The sequence below is a fragment of the Amblyomma mixtum genome, chromosome 1, assembly GCF_055824585.1.
Source record: "Amblyomma mixtum isolate Tamu chromosome 1, ASM5582458v1, whole genome shotgun sequence".
NCBI classification, from domain to species: Eukaryota; Metazoa; Arthropoda; class Arachnida; order Ixodida; family Ixodidae; genus Amblyomma; species Amblyomma mixtum.
The window spans coordinates 161,763,509-161,782,675 of record NC_143012.1 but is presented as its reverse complement, the minus strand read 5'-3'; the positions used below and the strand labels follow the sequence as shown (position 1 = coordinate 161,782,675).

The 19,167-nt window shown below is 48.3% G+C and overlaps 1 protein-coding gene across 1 annotated transcript; it reads left to right on the top strand.

Moving 5' to 3' along the window:
- The first annotated feature begins 200 nt into the window (after positions 1–200).
- LOC149369558 (4-vinylphenol methyltransferase 1-like) lies at positions 201–18,117 on the top strand. Its single transcript, XM_089574752.1, has 4 exons — positions 201–521; positions 5,494–5,751; positions 8,386–8,554; positions 17,919–18,117. The coding sequence occupies exons 1-4, from the start codon at positions 201–203 to the stop codon at positions 18,113–18,115; spliced, it is 945 nt and encodes a 314-aa protein (XP_089430878.1). The 3' UTR covers positions 18,116–18,117.
- The last annotated feature ends 1,050 nt before the right edge of the window (positions 18,118–19,167 follow it).

The following is a 19,167-nucleotide window of genomic DNA, read 5'->3' as shown; positions in this document are numbered from 1 at the left end:
TTTGCGTCTAGCTGCTTTTTGACTCGCAAATTATGAAGCTGTCAGAGCAGGGGTTCACAGACTTAGTCGCACGGTTGCGGCCTTCCATCACAGCTGCCGTAGCGCTGGATGGAATGAAAAAAAAACAACAAGGCAATAAGTACCTCAGTTCTCGCGGTCTCCACAGAGACTACCACGACGGGCTCCTACTGGTAAGAGACATGGGACGCCTGGACACCTCTGCTATGGCCGGCCCCACCCCCAAGGGTGATGTTGAGGAGCCCGGTTGCCGCAAGGAGCGCATGGATCCGGTCGGTTACTACCGACATGAGTCATATCTGAGGCAGCTGGACCAGGCGGCTCTCGACAGGACCACGTTCCTGGGGGAGCCGCATGTCGACCACCAGCACCTGGACGTGGGCTGCGGGATCGGCGGCTTTACGAGAAATGTTCTCCTGCCGCTGGCCGGGTCGGCCACGAGGATTGTGGCCGCAGACATATCACCGTCCATGCTGGAGTTCGCACGCAGGAACAACGCCCAGGTGACTGCGCGGCGTTTGTCTAAGCGTATAGAGAGACAGTTGATGGACCCCATTGCCAACTTGCTCATTTCTCGATACCAGCGCACCGCCAGCATTACACCAGAATGCCATGCTTGTAGGGCGATCGTTCGGGACCTTTTCTCACAGGAAAGTGTTAAGGCTCCAGTTCTGCAGAGATCCTGGCGCCATCGGCGCCGTCGTAAGCGTTTTGAAGAAAAATCTCCAGAGCAGCAACCTAGGGTGGTCACCTAGGTCACGCGACCCTGTGGCGTCGTCACCTACTGCCCACCGGATTGCAAGTAACCTGACCACTGTGGAAGGTGCGAGTTGAATGAATGATTGGTCGCGTGAAGTTGCCTCGGAAGAGCAACCTGAGTCGCACAAGACCCACAGGTTGCAGCACCTGCCATCGCAGGGCAGTGGCGTATTGCTTAGCCACTGCACCACTGAGCCAGGAGCTGTAGGAGGACTCCCAGGGATCTGTGAATGTAAAGTCGAGAAAGAACATTTTCGCATATTACCGCTACGGCTTTACGCCCTTAGTTTTTTCTCTCTCTCTTACGGATTTCAAACCTCATTACAGAATTAATAGATTAAGGCCTCAGACACGATGACCACGTTGACTAAAATAGTCCAAAACTGCCATTGGGAGGTTCTTTCCTGCGTTAGCATGATGGCCATTCAGTCTCGGGCATACTGATTTTTCTGTCTTCGCGATATATTTTTTTCTGACAGGAGAAGGATTGCAGCATGTAGGTATAACTTCCGACGACAAGCATTTGAAGCCAGTCGTTACGTCGAAGATGAAACCGCGTACCGTGTTTTTCTAACCATCTCTGTAAGTGTTTACAGTTCTTACGTCTGCATCGAGAAGATGAGCTTATTATTGGCGGCGGTGTCTTAGCCAGCCTTGTGTGCACAAGGATATCTGCAAAATTCGTGTTGCGTCCGTGTGTCATACTTGGAGCGTCGGGAAATAGTGACTTGACACTGTCATTGTTAGTTACCATAAAGCGGTGTTTCCACACATTTTTTTTTAAATAAGGAAGGAGATTTTAGCCTCCCGTGACAAAACAGGGAGCCCTCAACGTTATCTCTTGGTCGTTTTTTAGGCAGAGGGTTCGGGCGATTGTTTCTAACAAGTAGCGCATTTTTTTAATGCGCTGAGGTGTTTCTAATAGTCACCTTTCTTCCTACATTTTCTTCTAAGTCGCGTTACCTGACCTACAGCTATGCCTTGCGCAGAGTGTCTCGGACAATGGCTAATTAAGTGTTAGATTTGCTGTCGGCCTGTAAGCTCCTGTAGAGCTTGGTTTTAAGCTGGTGATTGTGAAAACCAATAGCAGTTTCGAGTAAGTCGAAGCTTCCTGGAGTAGTGGCAGATACTTTTTATTCTAGAGTAAAGGGAATTGAGGTGGCAGGCGAGTGACTTTCGTATGTCAGATCCGTGTTGCGATACCAACAAAATGTCGCTAATATAACGGTGGTGTGTGAGCCGTTTTCCTTAGAAAGCATTTAGAAGTTTAGATCCTACTGACAATGTAAACATATTTGCATAAGTCGGTGCGGCGAAACAAGTGCCAATACTTGTGCCATATCAGTTGATAAGAACATAATAAGTTAGAATAGTTGCGCGTGAGGGCTAACTGAAGTACTGGAGTGATCTTAATGTTAGTGAGGACATTTTGTTAGAGCGTTACGGAAGGAATGAATGCCATCATTTCTGTAGAAAGCCGCGGAATTTCGAATGTAACCAGCATGCTATCCGCTGGGAGGTGGGCTGCATCATGAAGTGATTCTGTTACCTGAAGAAAGTGCAGGACATCCTGCACGAAGGAAGGAACCAGAGTTGAAATGTATAGGGTGTAGCCGTACATAATAGTTGGCAAATTTTTGTCGGCATATTTTTGTTTGAAACGATAGGCCTTCCCGAAAAATCTGCTATTGACGAGTTTCTAGCGGAAACATTACAGATTTCAAGAAGTAAGAGCGTCCTGCTTGTATTTTGGACGGACTTAAGAAGTTGCAATCTGATTGCGAGATAAGCTTCCAAGATAAAAAGTCTGGCAGTTTACTCGAAATGACATGACTGAATTCTAGGATCGGAACGTCATCTATTTTCTTACTGTGGCAGGGGTTGTTGAGCTACTTGTACGCCTCTTTTTTTATATATTTTGTACTAGCAGGATGGATATCAGTGCTCCTGTCGTCGTGTTCTATTCTGCGTCTGTGTCCATTTCTGCGCTCTTACGTAAAAGGATGGATGTGCTACCACCTTTTTCTGCTGGCTTAATAACAATGCCGGTTCCAGAAGCTCGCTGGTTTAGAGTAGCGTGTACTGTCGAAAAATGGTTCCTTTCCTTTCGAACCTGTCTTGATTTTTTCAATAATATCTTCGAAGACAGATTTATGTACCGCTCTTGAAAAAAAAACCGAGCAACATGTTTTTGATTCTCACCCATATAACAGAGCCTTTACGGCACCCCTAAAGACCAAAGCGTGTCACAACGTGAGGGCGTGGGTTCACCTTACTTTACACAGATTCAGAGCTTAAGGGCTGCCATGAGTGCTTCGCTACGCGGCTAAGAAACAAACCACCGTTGCACGGTTACTTTTGGCAAATACGGTATATATCTAGTCCAGGGCTTTCTTCCTCGTCCGGTAACAATGTGCTTGGAGCTGTGAGATTGATAGAATTAGGGCTAGACGCTTCAGTCTCACGGACACGTGTTGACCATGTGTGAGCCTCTGCGGATAAATTAGATTCAAGTTTTTAGATTTTTTTTTGCTGAAGTATTTCTTATTCGCATTCTTCACGAAAATCCTCTTCCGTCGCGATGAATTTCACGCTCGTTGCATTTGTGTTAGAAAAACGCCAGCTTAAAACCTCGCTGTACACGAAACCTACAGATCGACAGCAGAACTTAGATTTCACGAGCCGTCATCAGAGGAAAGGCAACGCGGCTTAGACGAGTATGCAGTGCTAACGGCGACTTTTCAAGCATCTCAACTACTTAGAAATCATTGGAATTTTATCACTATTTGCAGGTCATCGCAACTTGCTGCTTACCATGAGACCTGTCACAGTTCCCCTTGCCTATACCACAGCATTTTGAGTTTCACGCTCACCAAACTATAACCCTGTCGACTTCATATACTCACCCCGCTAACTGGTTTTCTTCCTTGGAGTAAAAGCTCTATTGAGCCTATGCCAGTGATGAGCCCGATTGCTTAGACGAATAAAAGTACAGTTGTATAAATTCTGGCTAGCGGCCTTAGGCTTCCTCTCCAACCTAGCTCGGTTTGTGTTATCACGAATCACCTCATCATGCCTTCTCTTTATCTTGAATTCTCATATATTTTTTGCTTGTAGATTCCTGGCCTGTGTATGTTGCCCATTAATGAGGACCATCTTTATTTCACCGCCTCGCGCAAACACATTAGCCATGACACTCTGCGCCCAAATTGTCTTTGCGTCATTGTAATCAAATGTCATCCCTTTTGGCCCAGCAGCTCAGACTTGTCGTTAGCCTCCACCGTACCTCAAGAAACGATGAAGCGCGACATATTCTCACTTATAAACTCGGCGGTAAAAAATTTCTATAAATGGTGATCCATTGCTCTCTTTCGCATTGTTTATAGACCATTCATGAAAATTATCTTTGCCCCAGGTAAACGTTTATATCAAGAACATTATTCTGTATCAGGGTCTCAATTTGGTTTTTTGAATAGGACTACCTGCTAATGAATAAAAAAAACCATTTTCTAGGTCTTTCAAAGCGAAAATCTTCTTGATGGGCAACTTTTTCAGCCTTTTCAAAGCCATCTGTTTTTTGCGTCCCAAGCATTTTGGTAGTCAGAGAGCAGTGCAGATTCTCTCGGAGCCATTGTTAATAGCAAGTAACAGTTCAACCCAATATGGATGCCTTGCATCGGCATCGCAGCGCTCCCCACACTGGCGCTTGATAAGGCTATTACTGCCATTTGATTGTAATTTAATTTGCATGGTAGACATATTACCACGAATGGGAATGAAAATAGGGGGTTAATCTGTCACTCATAATGCATCCTGTATGAAAGATTGCGCAACTTAATATATAAATCACTCCTGATGATTTGAGATGACTTCTGCTCTGCAGTGTAGAGGCGACCGCACGCTTACAGTTTACTTGAATAAATAGAATTTGCTAAGTGCTGAAAAAATCTCTCCGTCAGGACGCTAAGGTCACTTGGCATGCAGCATCGCAAAGCCGCGCACAAGCTTAGCTGTTACCGCAAACCCAACACTAGATTTGTTCTTTTTCACGGACCACTATATATTGTGCAGTCTAGAGGGACAGATATCCGCTTACGGTGGAATTATTTCCTGAGTTATTATGGACCCAAGTAGAAAAGCAGTAAAAATAAATTCTTTCGTTGCCTTTACTGAAATCATGGACGCAATTGTTGTTTGGTACGTTGATACATTTTGTGAGCTTCGCGTCGTTCCTTTTTCGCTTGTGATGCAGGTTATATGTCTGTAAGTACATTAGAGCAATTAGTTCCGTGAGGCACTTTCGGTCGCATTTGGTAAAATTAGTATCTCGACCACAGTTCGCGTGCAAGCAGGGGGCTTAGCGTGCTATCAACTCATTCTGACTGGGGCCCCAAGAAACCAGTGTACGTGCGTGACATGTCACACACATGCTGCATATGTATCCACTGGTTTATCGCGCTCCGTTAGTAAGAGCTGATGGTTGGCTAGGCCACGCGCTGCCGTCCTCATGCTAACTATGGTCAAGGCAGTACAAGATTCCTGTAACACTGCAATATGGGGAACACTCTTATTCATCCTTACTAAATTTCTTCTCTGTGAGACACGAAGAAAATCGATGCACCGCTTGACCTCATGCAAGGCAGCTGATGTAAACGCTCCGGCGTCCTCTTGTCCGGCTACCCACTGCCAGCCCATTTTACTATTCCAACCACGCAGGACCGCATTGTATACGACCACTTGGACATCGACTCAGACCTGGAAGCGTCCGCCTGCGTCGCCAAGTACGGCCAATTTGCGCGTGTCTACTCTTTTCTGTGCTTCCATCTGGTGTCGGACCAGACGGCATCCTTCCGGAACATTGGCCGCCTGTTGTCAACGGACGGCGAGTGCCTCGTCACGGCATGCGTGACCAACCCGGCTGCGGATGCCTGGCTGGACGTGCACAGAATGCCTGAGTGGAAAAATCTGGTTCCAGTAAGTCTGACCAAAGACATCCGCGAGTTCTTCGACAACAACCTAGCCTAGGGTTGATTTCTTTACACAATACTCTTCCCGGTATTTTTACCCTTACGCTACCATTGATCACCACATCGCTGCGGCGCCAGAACTAAAAGCTAGGACACAACTAAAGACTTGCGACGTTGCCTTGCAAGGCATTGCTTACTACTAATACAAATTATGAAGAATCAATCTGCGGGGCAACTGTTACAATATGCAACTCCTGCGTTAGCAAGGAAAAAAAAAGAGACACTTCACTGCATAACAATGAAGTTTGTTCTACGAATGACATACTCGTCTTCGTGGGAGATAACAGAACATTTTTTCCCAGGGCGGAGGAAGACCTCAGCGCTAAGAGATTGAACTGGAAACAGCCCTGATTTCAATATTTAGCTGTAAGTGGCCGGGATTTGTGTCTATTATAACGTTATTTTATTCTGCGCACGTTTTCAAGGTGGAAAGTGTAAACAACTAGCCGCCGAAAAAGTATTGCCCAGCATTCACCGGTCTGCATAATGAATGACGTCTGTTGGTGCAGGATTGGCTGAAAAGAGCACCGACAGACGTCATAATATTTAGTAAACCTTTCTCGCGCTTAGTTAAATCGCGCAGAAATAGTAGCGTAGTTACTTTCTGACGAGAGACAAAGCTATTCCCGCTATTTGAAATAACGCCATGCCTTTAAATGTTGCTCTTGCGCATAAGGCTCGTGCACCGTCAGTCACAAACTTAGCATAACAGAAGTCGTGTTCAGTGTGCAAGCGAAGCAAGTAAAGTGGCAAAAGCACTTCGGCTGTTGTTGTCCCTTCGCATCATGCAGTGTAATTGCCAAATCAAAATTCTCTTTAAATATTACTCTTGTGCATAAGGCTCGTAGACCGTCAGTCAAAAACTTAGCTTAACAGATGTCTTCTTCAGTATGCAAGCGAAGCACGTAAAGTGGCAAAAGCACTTCGGCTGTTTTTGTCCCTTCGCATCATGAAGCGTAATGCCAAATCAAAATTCTCTTTAAATATTGCTCTTGTGCATAAGGCTCGTGGACTGTCAGTCAAAAACTTAGCTTAACAGATGTCTTCTTCAGTATGCAAGTGAAGCACGTAAAGTAGCAAAAGCACTTCGGCTGTTTTTGTCCCTTCGCATCATGAAGCGTAATGCCAAATCAAAATTCTCTTTAAATATTGCTCTTGTGCATAAGGCTCGTGGACCGTCAGTCAAAAACTTAGCTTAACAGATGTCTTCTTCAGTATGCAAGTGAAGCACGTAAAGTGGCAAAAGCACTTCGGCTGTTTTTGTCCCTTCGCATCATGAAGGGTAATGCCAAATCAAAATTCTCTGTAAATATTGCTCTTGTGCATAAGGCTCGTGGACTGTCAGTCAAAAACTTAGCATAACAGATGTCGTGTTCAGTATGCAAGAGAAGCACGTAAAGAGGCAAAAGCACATCGGCTGTTTTTGTCCCTTCGCATCATGAAGCGTAATGCCAAATCAAAATTCTCTTTAAATATTGCTCTTGTGCATAAGGCTCGTGGACCGTCAGTCAAAAACTTAGCATAACAGATGTCGTGTTCAGTATGCAAGAGAAGCACGTAAAGTAGCAAAAGCACTTCGGCTGTTTTTGTCCCTTCGCATCATGAAGCGTAATGCCAAATCAAAATTCTCTTTAAATATTGCTCTTGTGCATAAGGCTCGTGGACCGTCAGTCAAAAACTTAGCATAACAGATGTCGTGTTCAGTATGCAAGAGAAGCACGTAAAGTAGCAAAAGCACTTCGGCTGTTTTTGTCCCTTCGCATCATGAAGCGTAATGCCAAATCAAAATTCTCTTTAAATATTGCTCTTGTGCATAAGGCTCGTGGACCGTCAGTCAAAAACTTAGCATAACAGATGTCGTGTTCAGTATGCAAGCGAAGCACGTAAAGTGACAAAAGTGTTTTTGTCCCTTCGCATCATGCAGTGTAATGCCAAATCAAAATTCTCTTTAATTATTGCTCTTGTGCATAAGGCTTGTGGACCGTCAATCAAGAACTTAGCGTAACAGATGTCTTGTTCGGTATTTAAGCGAAGCACGTAAAGTGGCAAAAACCCTTCGGCTGTTCTTGCCCCTTCGCATCATGCAGCGTAATGCCAAGTAACATCCTTTGGGTCTTCAATGCCCGGTGAGAGAAGTACGCCTGCCGGAAAGGTTCGTAACTTACGTTCTAATCAAGTTTTGTGATGAAGACGAAACTGCTAATCGAGTGTTAATGTCGGTGATATTCTTCTTTTTCTCCACAGACCTTTGCGGCTTTGTCTAGACATTAGGTGACTCTAGTTATTTTTCCCATTTGTCTGTTACTTCATTTTTTCTTCGAGATAATGTGGTCGTTGTGACTTCGAGTATGCAGTCAAGAATGTCAGTGCTCATGCATTCAGGCGACATGTTAATGAACGTCAGTAAGGCGCTAGTGCAGCCCGCGATACATTCGTTCAGAGTTGATTGGTTGAGGGTCGATAAATCAACAGGGCCGACTGATGAGCCTATGCGATGGCACTGCTGGGAAAGAGTGGGTACAGTTTATGAGCTGCATTCATGACGATACGACATGATTCCTTCGCGTGGCCCCTCCTGCAGGACCCGAGAGCTGTGCTCCCTTCGTCGTCGGTCCACTTCCACTACACTGGCACTGAGGCGCAAATCGAAGAGGAGACGCGAGCGTCCGTCACCAACGCCGGGCTCGAGTGCATCGCCTGCGAAGTCCTACTGTGCCCCTGGCTCGCACCCGATATCGGACACTTTTGCGGTGAGAGAGCTTCTCGGTAAAAACAAATGCTGAGGGGACTTTAGCGTGCTTGCTGGGTGTCAAATGGGCATGTGCCCTGTGCGTCAGATCAAACGCGAAAATCGTTGTGCGTTAAGCAGCTGCACACCAGCAATGAACCCTTCGTTTTTATTGCAGGAAAGCACAGAACCGCTACTACGAAAAAAAAAACTGTGCCAATAACATTACTGCTGCGTATAAACAAAAGTGAATCGAAAGAAATGGTTCACCTTTGGTTAAAGGCGCGGAAACAAACAGAGACATAGGAAACGTAGACGGGACAGAGCGCCTATCTTCCTTGTGTCTGCGTGTGTTTCGCACCTTTAACCACAGGTGCACAATAACAACCAGCCCAACAAGACGTTCATTATGAAAGAAATGGGTGCACAAAATTGTATAAAAGTACGCCACTATGACTGCCGCGTGCAGACCGAAGGGTGTCGATAGAAAAGATAACCGAAAAAACAATGAAACAATAGGCGCGTCGCAGGAGTGATTGCGACAGCAACTGATACTTCCAACACTGCCACGTCATCTGGCATGCAGGTAGTAGAAGCTTGTCCAGAGGACACTTGCCAGCAGTGATTGCGACATTAAAAATGGCGGTGGCTCAGCTCGGATGAGCCGGGTCATACGGAGCGAAAGGCAACCGAACCAGTGGCCCATGTCGACGCGGAGACGTTGGCAGCATCCGCCGCCCTTTTACGCTTGAGGCACTCAGCCATACTGCCGCCCCAACTGTGTTTGCGGCGCACGCGAGCTCTCCTTCTCAATCATTCATCAATCAATTTTTCAATCAGCTCTCATTTTCAGTCATTTTTAACATGTTATCAGGGATTCGACACAGCAGGCGCAGCAAGCGGAGGCGAACGCTTCGACGAGGCAAGCGGTGTGACCTCATCGCTGCTCATACCAAACGGCGGCGGCGGCTCCGCGGCTAGGCGCGCAGTGTGACGTCATGCCAGATGGCGTGGCGAGCGCGCGGTGTCCGCCAGCTGCGGTGGTTGCTAGGCAACGGCTCAAGCTCGGTCTCTGCGCCTCCTCGGAGCACCGCCACAGCGAAATCGCAAGGTCGTGGCCAATGTAGCTTTCGCTACAAAAACAGCGTTGCTAAAACCCAGCTCTGATTTAGCATGTAGCGAAGCACGAACATTGAAGCAAATATTCATGTTGCCACACTGTTGTCCGTTCACTGGCGCCGCCATGCGGCCGGAATAAGTGCGTTGGCACCTGCCTTCCTCGTTTTGCCCTCTTAAAGCTTTCGTTGGCTGAACCGTGCCTGCCGTGCTAGCGCTTGTGTGCCCTTCCTCTAACGCTCTACCAGTTCTTCACGATGGCAGTATGAAAAACACCCCACAAGAGACCAATTTTTTTTTATTGCGAAAGCAATACTGCTAGCACTTTTGTGCCGTCGGTGGAGGTCGGTCCTTCGCTCCGGCGCAGCTGCGGCGCACGACCACGTGACGGCGTGACGTCACGACCAGAGGAGAGCAGGGGCTCCAACTCGTCTGTTCGGCCGTAGTCGTTCCTTCGCTCGGCGCGGCGGCTACCACGTGACGGCCTCCTCGGCCCGCCGCGTGAGGGCGCTCGCTAGATAAACGGGGTGCCTCAGGCTCGCTCCGCTTAGTCATGTCTCAGGAGTTGTACAAGGCGTCGCTGGAGCAACGTGTTGCGCGCAAACGCCGGCGCCGTGCAGAGGAGACAGATGAAGAAAGGCAAGAGCGGTTGGCTAAGCAACGCGCCTATACCGCAGAATGGCGAGCCTGGCGGCGTTCTGCAAGTTCAGTGAGCGAGAGTAGTTCCATGGACTCTCTGAATGCCGAAGAATCGTCTATGAGTAGTGCAGAGCGATATAATGACGACTATGTAATTACCAGTGTTCAGAAAAAAAGTCAGTACTTTATGGACCACCAAAGCGTGTTCATTGGAATAAACAAACAGTAGAAACCATGTTGTGCCCGGAGTAAATCCTTTAGTTCCACAAAAGGCGAAGCGCCGCCGCGGTGGCTTAGCGGTTATGGAGCTCGGCTGCTGACCCGAAAGACGCGGGTTCGATCCCGGCCGCGGCGGCTAGAATTTCTTTGGAAGAGAAATTCTAGAAGTCGGTGTACTGTGCGATGTCAGTGCACGTTAAAGAACCCCAGGTGGTCGAAATTTCCGGAGCCCTTCACTACGGCGTCTCTCATAGCCTTAGTCGCTTTGGGACGTTAAACCCCATAAACCAAACCAAACAAAAGGCAAAGCTATGCCAAACCACCAGCAGAGCCAAGCGCAGCCAGGGAGCTATTGCTTTCGCAATCACTCAGGCTTAACCAGGGCTAAGCCACAGCTAATTTTTTCTGTTTGAGGCTGAAGAATAATCTCATGAGATGACTAGAGAGACTCCCTGAAAACGTTGCTTCTCTTTATGCTTTTGGAGCACGCAGAGTGTTTTTCTCTTTCATACGTTCTCTGTTGCGTTCGAGCCCAATTTCGTAGACTCCCTTCCACGTACTGTTGTCCGCGCTCGCGCGTCTTTGGAATGTCCGTGTTTCCGTCTCCGAGTGTGGTACTTTGTTGCGTCTGTATGGCTCATCGCGTGCATAAAATCACAGTAAATATGCTTGAACACTAAACAGCACGCATGCGGGGTCTACCCTTGTGAAGTATCTGTTACAGCCGGCGTGGTCGCTTTGGTAGACGCGGTTTTTGCGACGCGCGTCGGTTCTTTCACATTTTCTATCTCTCCTCTGGTGGCACATGGCAGCGATTGTGGCTCAACTCGAGCCAGTGGGCAGGCCCGTGCACTTTCCTTTTCATCCGTCCTTCAGTCGCAACAACAATATTATTATTGTTGCTGCGACTTAACTATTATTATTATTGTTGTTGCGACTGAAGGTAGGATGAAAGGGAAAGTGCACGAGCCTGCCCACTGGCTCGAGTTGATTATTGCATGCATTCCTTTAGTCGGATCATGTAGGTGGAGCAAAAATTAGAGCTCAACTTTGTCCATAGCGAACTATGGAAAGAAATATGTTCGGTGTAACGTTAAGAGACCGGAAGCGGCCACAGTGGGTAAGGGAGCAAACGCGGGTTAATGACATCCTATAGTCAAAATCAATGGGACGAAATGGGCCTGGGCACGGCATGTAATGCGAAGGCAAGATAACCGCTGGTCCTTAAGGGTAACGGAGTGAATTTCAAGAGAGAGCAAACGTAGCAGGGGGCGGAAGAAAGTTAGATGGACGGATGAGATTAGGAAGTTTGCGGGGATACGGTGGCCGCAGATGGCAATGGAAAGGCTTAATTGGAGAAACATGGGGGAGGCATTTGCCCTGCAGCGGGCGTAGTCAGGCTGATGATGCGATGATGATGACGATGTGCATGTAATTACATGTAATACTTGTGCGACTGCGGATTTGTCTCCACGGTATAATTTGCCTGTTGTGGTCACTCCTGTGTTCAATTTCGCATTGTGGATAGCCATAGCCTCCCCCTACCTAGACAGCTTGTGTAATGCCCTCGGGCCTGTAAGGTAATAAATAAAATTAAATGCCAATAAATCACGAGATAAAGAATCTACTTCGGCGAATAGACTTTAGTTTTTTATGACTGTTGCTCGATTGCGATCATTTTTAGCACAACACTAATGCGTGCTGGCGACTTCACAAAACCGTTAACACGTCAAATGCTAAGTAGGAAGGAGACCTCATGGTGAAAAGGAGGGGGTGGGGGGGCGCAAACAAAACGCAGACAAGGAAAGAAGGCAACAGGACGAGCGCCTTTTTCACAACTGGTTTATTTGGAAGGAAACGGTTTCTTAAATACAAAATGATATCAAGGCAGCGACAAAAAACAGTTATCATATTGCAGCGGATATTCACAGAAGACGATGTGAAGGAAGTGCCTGACTGGTGTGCGCGCGCTATTGTTCGGTGCCTCCTGTGTTGTTCGCTCTGCGCTCCGGTCGCCCTTGCTTGTGACTAGCCTTTTGGGCAACGTAACAATATCATGGTTAAAAAACAAACAAAGAAGAAGAAAAACTAAATCCTGCGCAGATAGCCTATTTCCTTCTTTCATAGCAAGAGAGAAGGATTACTCACGCAGTTTCCATACGAGGCTATGTGAAATGCTTCAATCACCTCTCTGGTTCTTTGTTGGTGGTGACGATACAGCACCTCAGTGGCCTCAAAGGGGCAGTTGTTGCATTCACGAAGTTGTTCGCTCACCGCTGACGAACAACCATTTTGTGCTCTCCGAGGCGAATGTTCAGACACCGAACATTCTTTTGCGGGCGCAAGTCAGCTCAAATAAAGAGCTTCGTCTGCAAGTCTTGTTGCTGTCTTCCTGACCTCTGGACTGCTCTCACTATAACGTGGGAATATGCATGTACCAGCCACAACAGACCATGCGACACCAATGATGGAGCTCTTATGTTGTGCCTATCACGGCGCCTGAACGAGAGGGCAGTGGTGGCCGGTTTATAAGTGGCGAACCATCCTTACTACTGTTGTGATTGTACTTCTGGCAACGTGGGCGTGATCAACAGCAACCGTGAACAGTCGACAAGGCCTACAACCTCGCGACGGCGGCAGTGCGTTGTAGTGCTTGTGATGCCTCCCTCCTAGCCTAAGTGGATTAGGGCAGCGGACTTCCTTGACCGGAGATGACCACGGCAGCAGCGACGAAGGTCGAAGATACGACGAGGGCTGGTGAAGATGAGTAGCGACGGAAGTAGCGCCGACGAGGGTGTCGTAAGGCTGAGTCAACCCTCGGGTCGCCGGACGGCGGAGTGGGGCTATGCAAAGTCAAGCTGTTGTTAATTGAAGACGGCTGTGTCCTCGACAGAGGTCTCGTGTTCTGGACATCCGGCGGGGAAGCACGTTCGTTTACCTGCTGGTAGGCTGCGGGAGATTCATTTCCAGCCGTGTTCGAGTACTGAGCCTTTACCCCTTCCCATCGACCGAGCTGCGAGAGAGCGGAACAGCCCAGCACCGCCCGCCCTTGCCGTAAATGGTAACACCAGCGTCAATTTCGGTCCATCCGATTGGACAGTGCTCTTCAAACTCTATAACCCAGTCAGGGATCTAGAGAATCCGAACCCTATTTAACTCGGCCGGGAGTGTGGCCGAAAGAAGCCTGTTAACTGCCGTCGACTCCGGTGGACGAAGTACCCTTCCATTGAGAGTCATTCTCAGTCGCTCTTTGTAAATAATGTAAATAACTGTATTAAGTTTTCGTTGCCTTCCTCTTAACCCAGTCTCCCATCCTCTTCGTCCCATCACCGGTCCGGCCATGCTACTCGGGTCGCAACACTGCCCGCGCCTCCGCGGCCTGCACGCAGGGCAAAGAGACACGCAGCCCGACCTTCTGGCCTGGACTGCAGCCAGCTTCGTGGAGGAGTGAAGGTGTGGCGCTGATCTCATGGCCACTGCCCATCACCCTATCTGGGTTGAGCTACACACCGGTACAGAAGCTAGACGAAAGCGCGAAACTGAGACCTTAGATTGGGCCTTAGACTGAACTGGAGTGAGGGCGAGGCTACTATCTGGTGAGTTGCCGGCGGTGTTTGGTTAGTTCACATTAGCACCCCCAAAAAGGTGCTTTTTCGACGGAGTGTGTCATGTACTGTTTAGTACTTTAGCAAGGTATGCCTGAGTGGGATTTTATTTGTGACGCTTGGTGCAGTTGACTTCTAACAGCGCTTCTCACGCGCGCTGCAGCATTCGTCTTTCTCGTCAGTCGTTTCTCTCGTGCTGTGCAGCTTAAACATGGCTGTGCGTTGGAGTTAGGTTAAAAGCACGCCTCGAAGGTAAATTACACCTAAGGGATAAACATCGCCTGCCATCAATGAGAGGAGTCATCGTCCGCCACCAACTCGAAACTGAAACTGCTCCAGCTGTATAACAAGTAGCTCTCCGAGTGTGAGGATATCCGCGCCATCGTTCGCCTTTTCTTTGCTGCGCGAAAATTCGGTTGTAAGACGACTAAGCCTCACTGTCATTCCACTACTTCTCCTTCACGCTCGGAAGACAAGAACCAGATAATAATGCATTGTTTAATGCATATTGCCTTTCGCCGCGGCAGAGTGAGATCTGCATGCCTGTTTTCTTCGGTTTCTCGGAAAACACAGGGTTCTGCGCACAATGATCCCATTTATCGCGTTCAGCTTGCTTGTTCCTTTCATATAACGGCAGATATTACACGAGAACAAAGCAAAAGAACTGAGAACGAAAGGGCAAAAACCTCGACTTTTTGCAATGAAATACACAGCAGACACCCGACTTCCGGGACAAACCGTCAAACTTCCGCCGGTTTCCCTCGCGCTCGTGTCGGAGAGCGGGAATGCGGCATCCAGCCACCTAGTGGAGATCGGTGCAAGGGACCGATGGCTAAAACACTATCCTTCCTTTCAGCGCTCTAATCTGCGGAAACTGTGCCACTCATAGAAGTCAATATGCTGAATCGACAGCATGTAAATACCATCGAGCACATGCTTTTTAAACAGGGTTGCGCATGAGGGTAATATGAGGAGAGAGCGGTCGCCACATTTTTGCCTTAATCTGGTGTACAGGCAGATCCTCAGGTCGATGAGCAAAAGTTTCCAGCGGACGACGCTGACGTCAACTCACCTTTTACGATGCAAGAAATTTTTCTGGCGCTGGACACTGTGAACGCGCGAAAAGCAATAGTCAAAGACAGGGTGACGTGGTAGGTGTTATGGAATATGGACGTAGAAAGCGAACTCGATCGCGTGTGGGCAAGTGGTGATATGCCACACGAATGAAAGCATGCAAAGGTCACGTTATATCACTCACACCTGTCATGTGCAAGCTTATGGAAATAATTGCGCTTACTACATTCGCACCATCCCGAAGGAAAGGTCGCTACATTCACATGGCGCAGTTCGAGTTCCGACCGTGCTTGTGCACACAGTTTGTTCTTGCTACAGCGGCTGACAAGCAAAAGGACGCCGAGGACGACGCAAGAGTCCAGGCATCCTGGTGGGAGCTGAGCCTACGCAAGGCTTTCGACACGGTGTCACACATGGCGGAAGTCTCGGCGCTCTAAGAGCGCTGGTACACCCTGGCACGCGCATTGTCGATGCTATTAAGCCATTCCTCGAGAAGAGCACTTTTGAAACAAAGAACGGAAATCGTGAACCCAAGACGTTCGACAAACGCTGCGGCGTCCCCTTATGAGCCATACTCTCACCGGCTTTGTTCAACCTGGTGATGCGAACTCTAGCCTTCCGCTTGCAGCGAGTCGCAGCCGTCCGCTTCACGATGTGCGCAACGATGTGACGCTTTTTACTGAGTTTGGAGACCACGCGAACACGAAAAAGCCTTCATTGTGATGCAAGAAACGCTGGAGAAAATGGAGGACCACCAGCAGACCACTGCTATGCAGCCATATCCGGGGAAGACGCTGTACATTTTCTTGGCGGAAAGAGATGACGAACGGACCAAAGTGCACTTGCACCTTGAAGCAGAAAAATTTGAAGATCTTGGGTGCCCACATCCAAGAGGACGTGAGCGCCGCAAATGGCTCGAGCTGCTTCCGCCGACATGCAAGCGGATCCTACTTCTTATCAGAGAATCTTCCAGCGAGACGGTGGCCCCAGATCTAAGCTCACCCGTACCTTGGCCACGGCCACACTCACATGGCGCGCCTACTACGGCGGGACGTGCTTAGGCCTCATTAAGGCGCAGACCATAAAACTGGGAAGCTTGCACAGGGAGAATATTCCTGTCGTCATGGGGATCCCGCGCCGCACCAGAACTGAGGCGCTAGACACCGGTGCTCGGGACTACCGACGCTACAGGCCATAGTGAAGGAGCGCAAGAAGAACAACCAACGCCGTAGGCTCACCTAGGCGAGCCGAAGCTTTTCGTCTATAGCGAGATTAAACCTGAGAAGTTTGATCCCATTCTTCCCAGGCCGCCATGGGAAGACGGATGAGTGACATCGTTAACCCCCGACTCTTTCTCTATATGCGAAAGTGGCATACCTGTATATAAGGATGTCTCCTCCTGCTTATCCTGACATGAATAGACGTTATTATAGTGCACGCAAAACTGTTGCGTAGGCAATGAAATAAAGGTTCCATCGTACGCATGCGCAATACGCTATATCAGAAGCGTTGTGGCCATAGTAGGTACAAAATTTTCCAGAGTTTGCATTGCGGCATTTGCGGGGCTTGGGGCGGATAACTGCCTTCATAGATTTTGACTTGATGCCTCACTCTAAATAGTAAATGCATCTGCACCCATTCGTTGTTACGAAACAATTATTCATTGCTTTTTCGACAGCTGGACGAGTTGCAGGAATATAAATCCACTATATACTGAGTAAGTTGATGCCATTGCAATGGCTCCGGGAAAAATTGTGTTCTTGCTTTCTGTCGCCTTTTAAATTTTTTTTTAGTTGTTTCCGTCTTGTAAAATGCAGTTGCTCCTAATGCAGTCGCAGCTGCTATCAGTGAGTATGGGAAAAAATTAGGCAGTGGCTTAGCTCTGGTTAAGCCTGGATATAGAAGCGAAAAGCTTCAGTTATGCTTGGTTTGACGTCATGGCTGTCGCAGTTCGCGCACAATGCACTGGGAGCACCACGATAGCGGTGGAGGCGTTCGGTCGTCCACACAGTGCCTGTACGGAGGCGGAGGAGGAGACGGAAATCGGCGCGGTTAAAACTGCCCGCAGTAATGCGGAGAGGAGGGTTGCCACCTTAGACGCGGGCCACACGCGGCTGCAACGAAAGGTCAAACGGTGGGCGAGGAGGCGACGCGCGCAGTGGTAGCGGCAGTGAGAAGGCAGCGCACAAGCGTAGTAGCGCGCGGCTGCACCTGCGCTGCGCGTGACGTCACTCGGTCGCGGCACACGACATACGGCGTACACGAAACTCAGCTCCGACCCTCGTAGTGAAGCTTTTCGCTTCAAAAAATTCTCCCGGCCATATCCAAAGTGCATCAGTTACTATTATTAAATGGCATTACAAAATTTTGAGCTTTCGCCGCGCTGCGTTTAACTCACTCAGAGCTTTCTTGATATGTGCTGAACATCTCTGCCTGCAAGAGCTTTCATTGGAGAAACTCATCTGAACGCTAGGCTATGCTACAGCCCTGCGAAATTAATCATCCAGTTTTCACGCACTCCTTGCCTTAGCTCGTCTAAAAAGTTGAAGGACGAATAGGAATCTCAGTAGCAGATAGAGTAGAGCTGTGCTGGTGTAGGCCCCAATAAAGCAGCCGACTAGCGGTGACTGATGAGCGTGGGCTCCAGGGCTTGTTGTCTGAGTGAGTGGCGCCAGACGCATCTGCCAGGAGTTCATTGGTGCTGACACTCTCCGACTTTCCTCCCCATGGCAGATATGTACACGGACTGCTTTTTGGTGGACGCCAATGTGCCAGCCACTGACCGGAGTGCATTCAAAGAAGACTTCATCGAGTGTCTACGACCGCGGGTGAAGCAGACACCCTGTGGCTGGGAGATGGGCTTCGGAATGTACAGGGTCCACGCCAGGCCACGTTCGCCGGCTGCTATTGAGCGCAGCGCTGTGGCTTAGCTCACTGGACAACTGATATCATTCTCATGATGTCAGTGATCTTGTTTTATACTTAATGGTGGTGGTGGTTATGCACATATATTACTGTGTGTTTATCGGCACTGTGGTCTATCGCTCAGAGTCGCTTAACTGAATGAAGGTGTCTCTACCAATGTCCCATACGGGCATGCAGTGTACTCTGAAAGTATCAAGGATATTTTAGTCACTGCTCGCTGCTCATTTCGTAAGCCCTCGGGGCACACGACGCGGCAAACGTCGTCCAGCGAATCGAAAGTTCATTCCACTCTGATTCTTTGCAAAAGCTTCCAAGGCAATTAGTTTTTCTTCTTCGCTTCGCGGATCACGTCCACTAGCTTCCTTGGCACTTAAAGGCCTTGAGGGTTTAAAGGACGAGATTAGGAGGTAAATGGGGGAAGGGAGCCTCTTTGTTTAAACTTTCAAAGACCAGATGTCCGAGATATTTTGCGAATCGCTCTGCAGGGTCCAGTGCCGAAGCTCGTGCCTTGGGAAGTCACTTGAAGATTGAGACACAAGTTTCACGACATGAAAACGATACCATCCTTAGATTCAGTGGAATGGTTTACAGTGGGGCTTGTGTATGAGTCCAAAGATACGACTTAACGCTATTTTTCGCTTTTGTTCCGGCATGTTATAAAAAGTATGCATGAAATAAGAAGCAAGTGTGCCCAATGAAGGAATGCATGAAGTGCCTTGGTAAGTAATACCCATGCCACAAGGGCAAATTTATTGCCGTTAAGTGCTCACTGCTTTAATTTTTAATGGCATTCGCGCGGTGCCGCACGCATGAACTAAACGGCATTAGCGTTACTGCCATTCGCGACCTACAGAGTTCCCCACAACTCATTCTCTCTAGCAATGAGTACCCTTTCCCCCATTCCACACGCAGAAAAGCTTGCAACTTTATGAATAAGAACTTCCTAACCAGATTCAATTAATTCATTCGTAACTTTCAGTCAGATGAGGCATCTCTACTGTAGTTTTGATGCGAAGGGAACCATTTTTAGCAGCACTTCTAACAGGTACTCTCGGTT

Excerpts from the sequence above, each read along its gene's own strand:
- LOC149369558 (XM_089574752.1), top strand. The coding sequence starts at position 201 with ATGGGACGCCTGGACACCTCTGCTATGGCCGGCCCCACCCCCAAGGGT. Across the intron at positions 522-5,493 it reads CACGCAGGAACAACGCCCAG|GACCGCATTGTATACGACCA; the intron begins GTGACTGCGCGG and ends CCAACCACGCAG. Across the intron at positions 5,752-8,385 it reads AGTGGAAAAATCTGGTTCCA|GACCCGAGAGCTGTGCTCCC; the intron begins GTAAGTCTGACC and ends CCCCTCCTGCAG.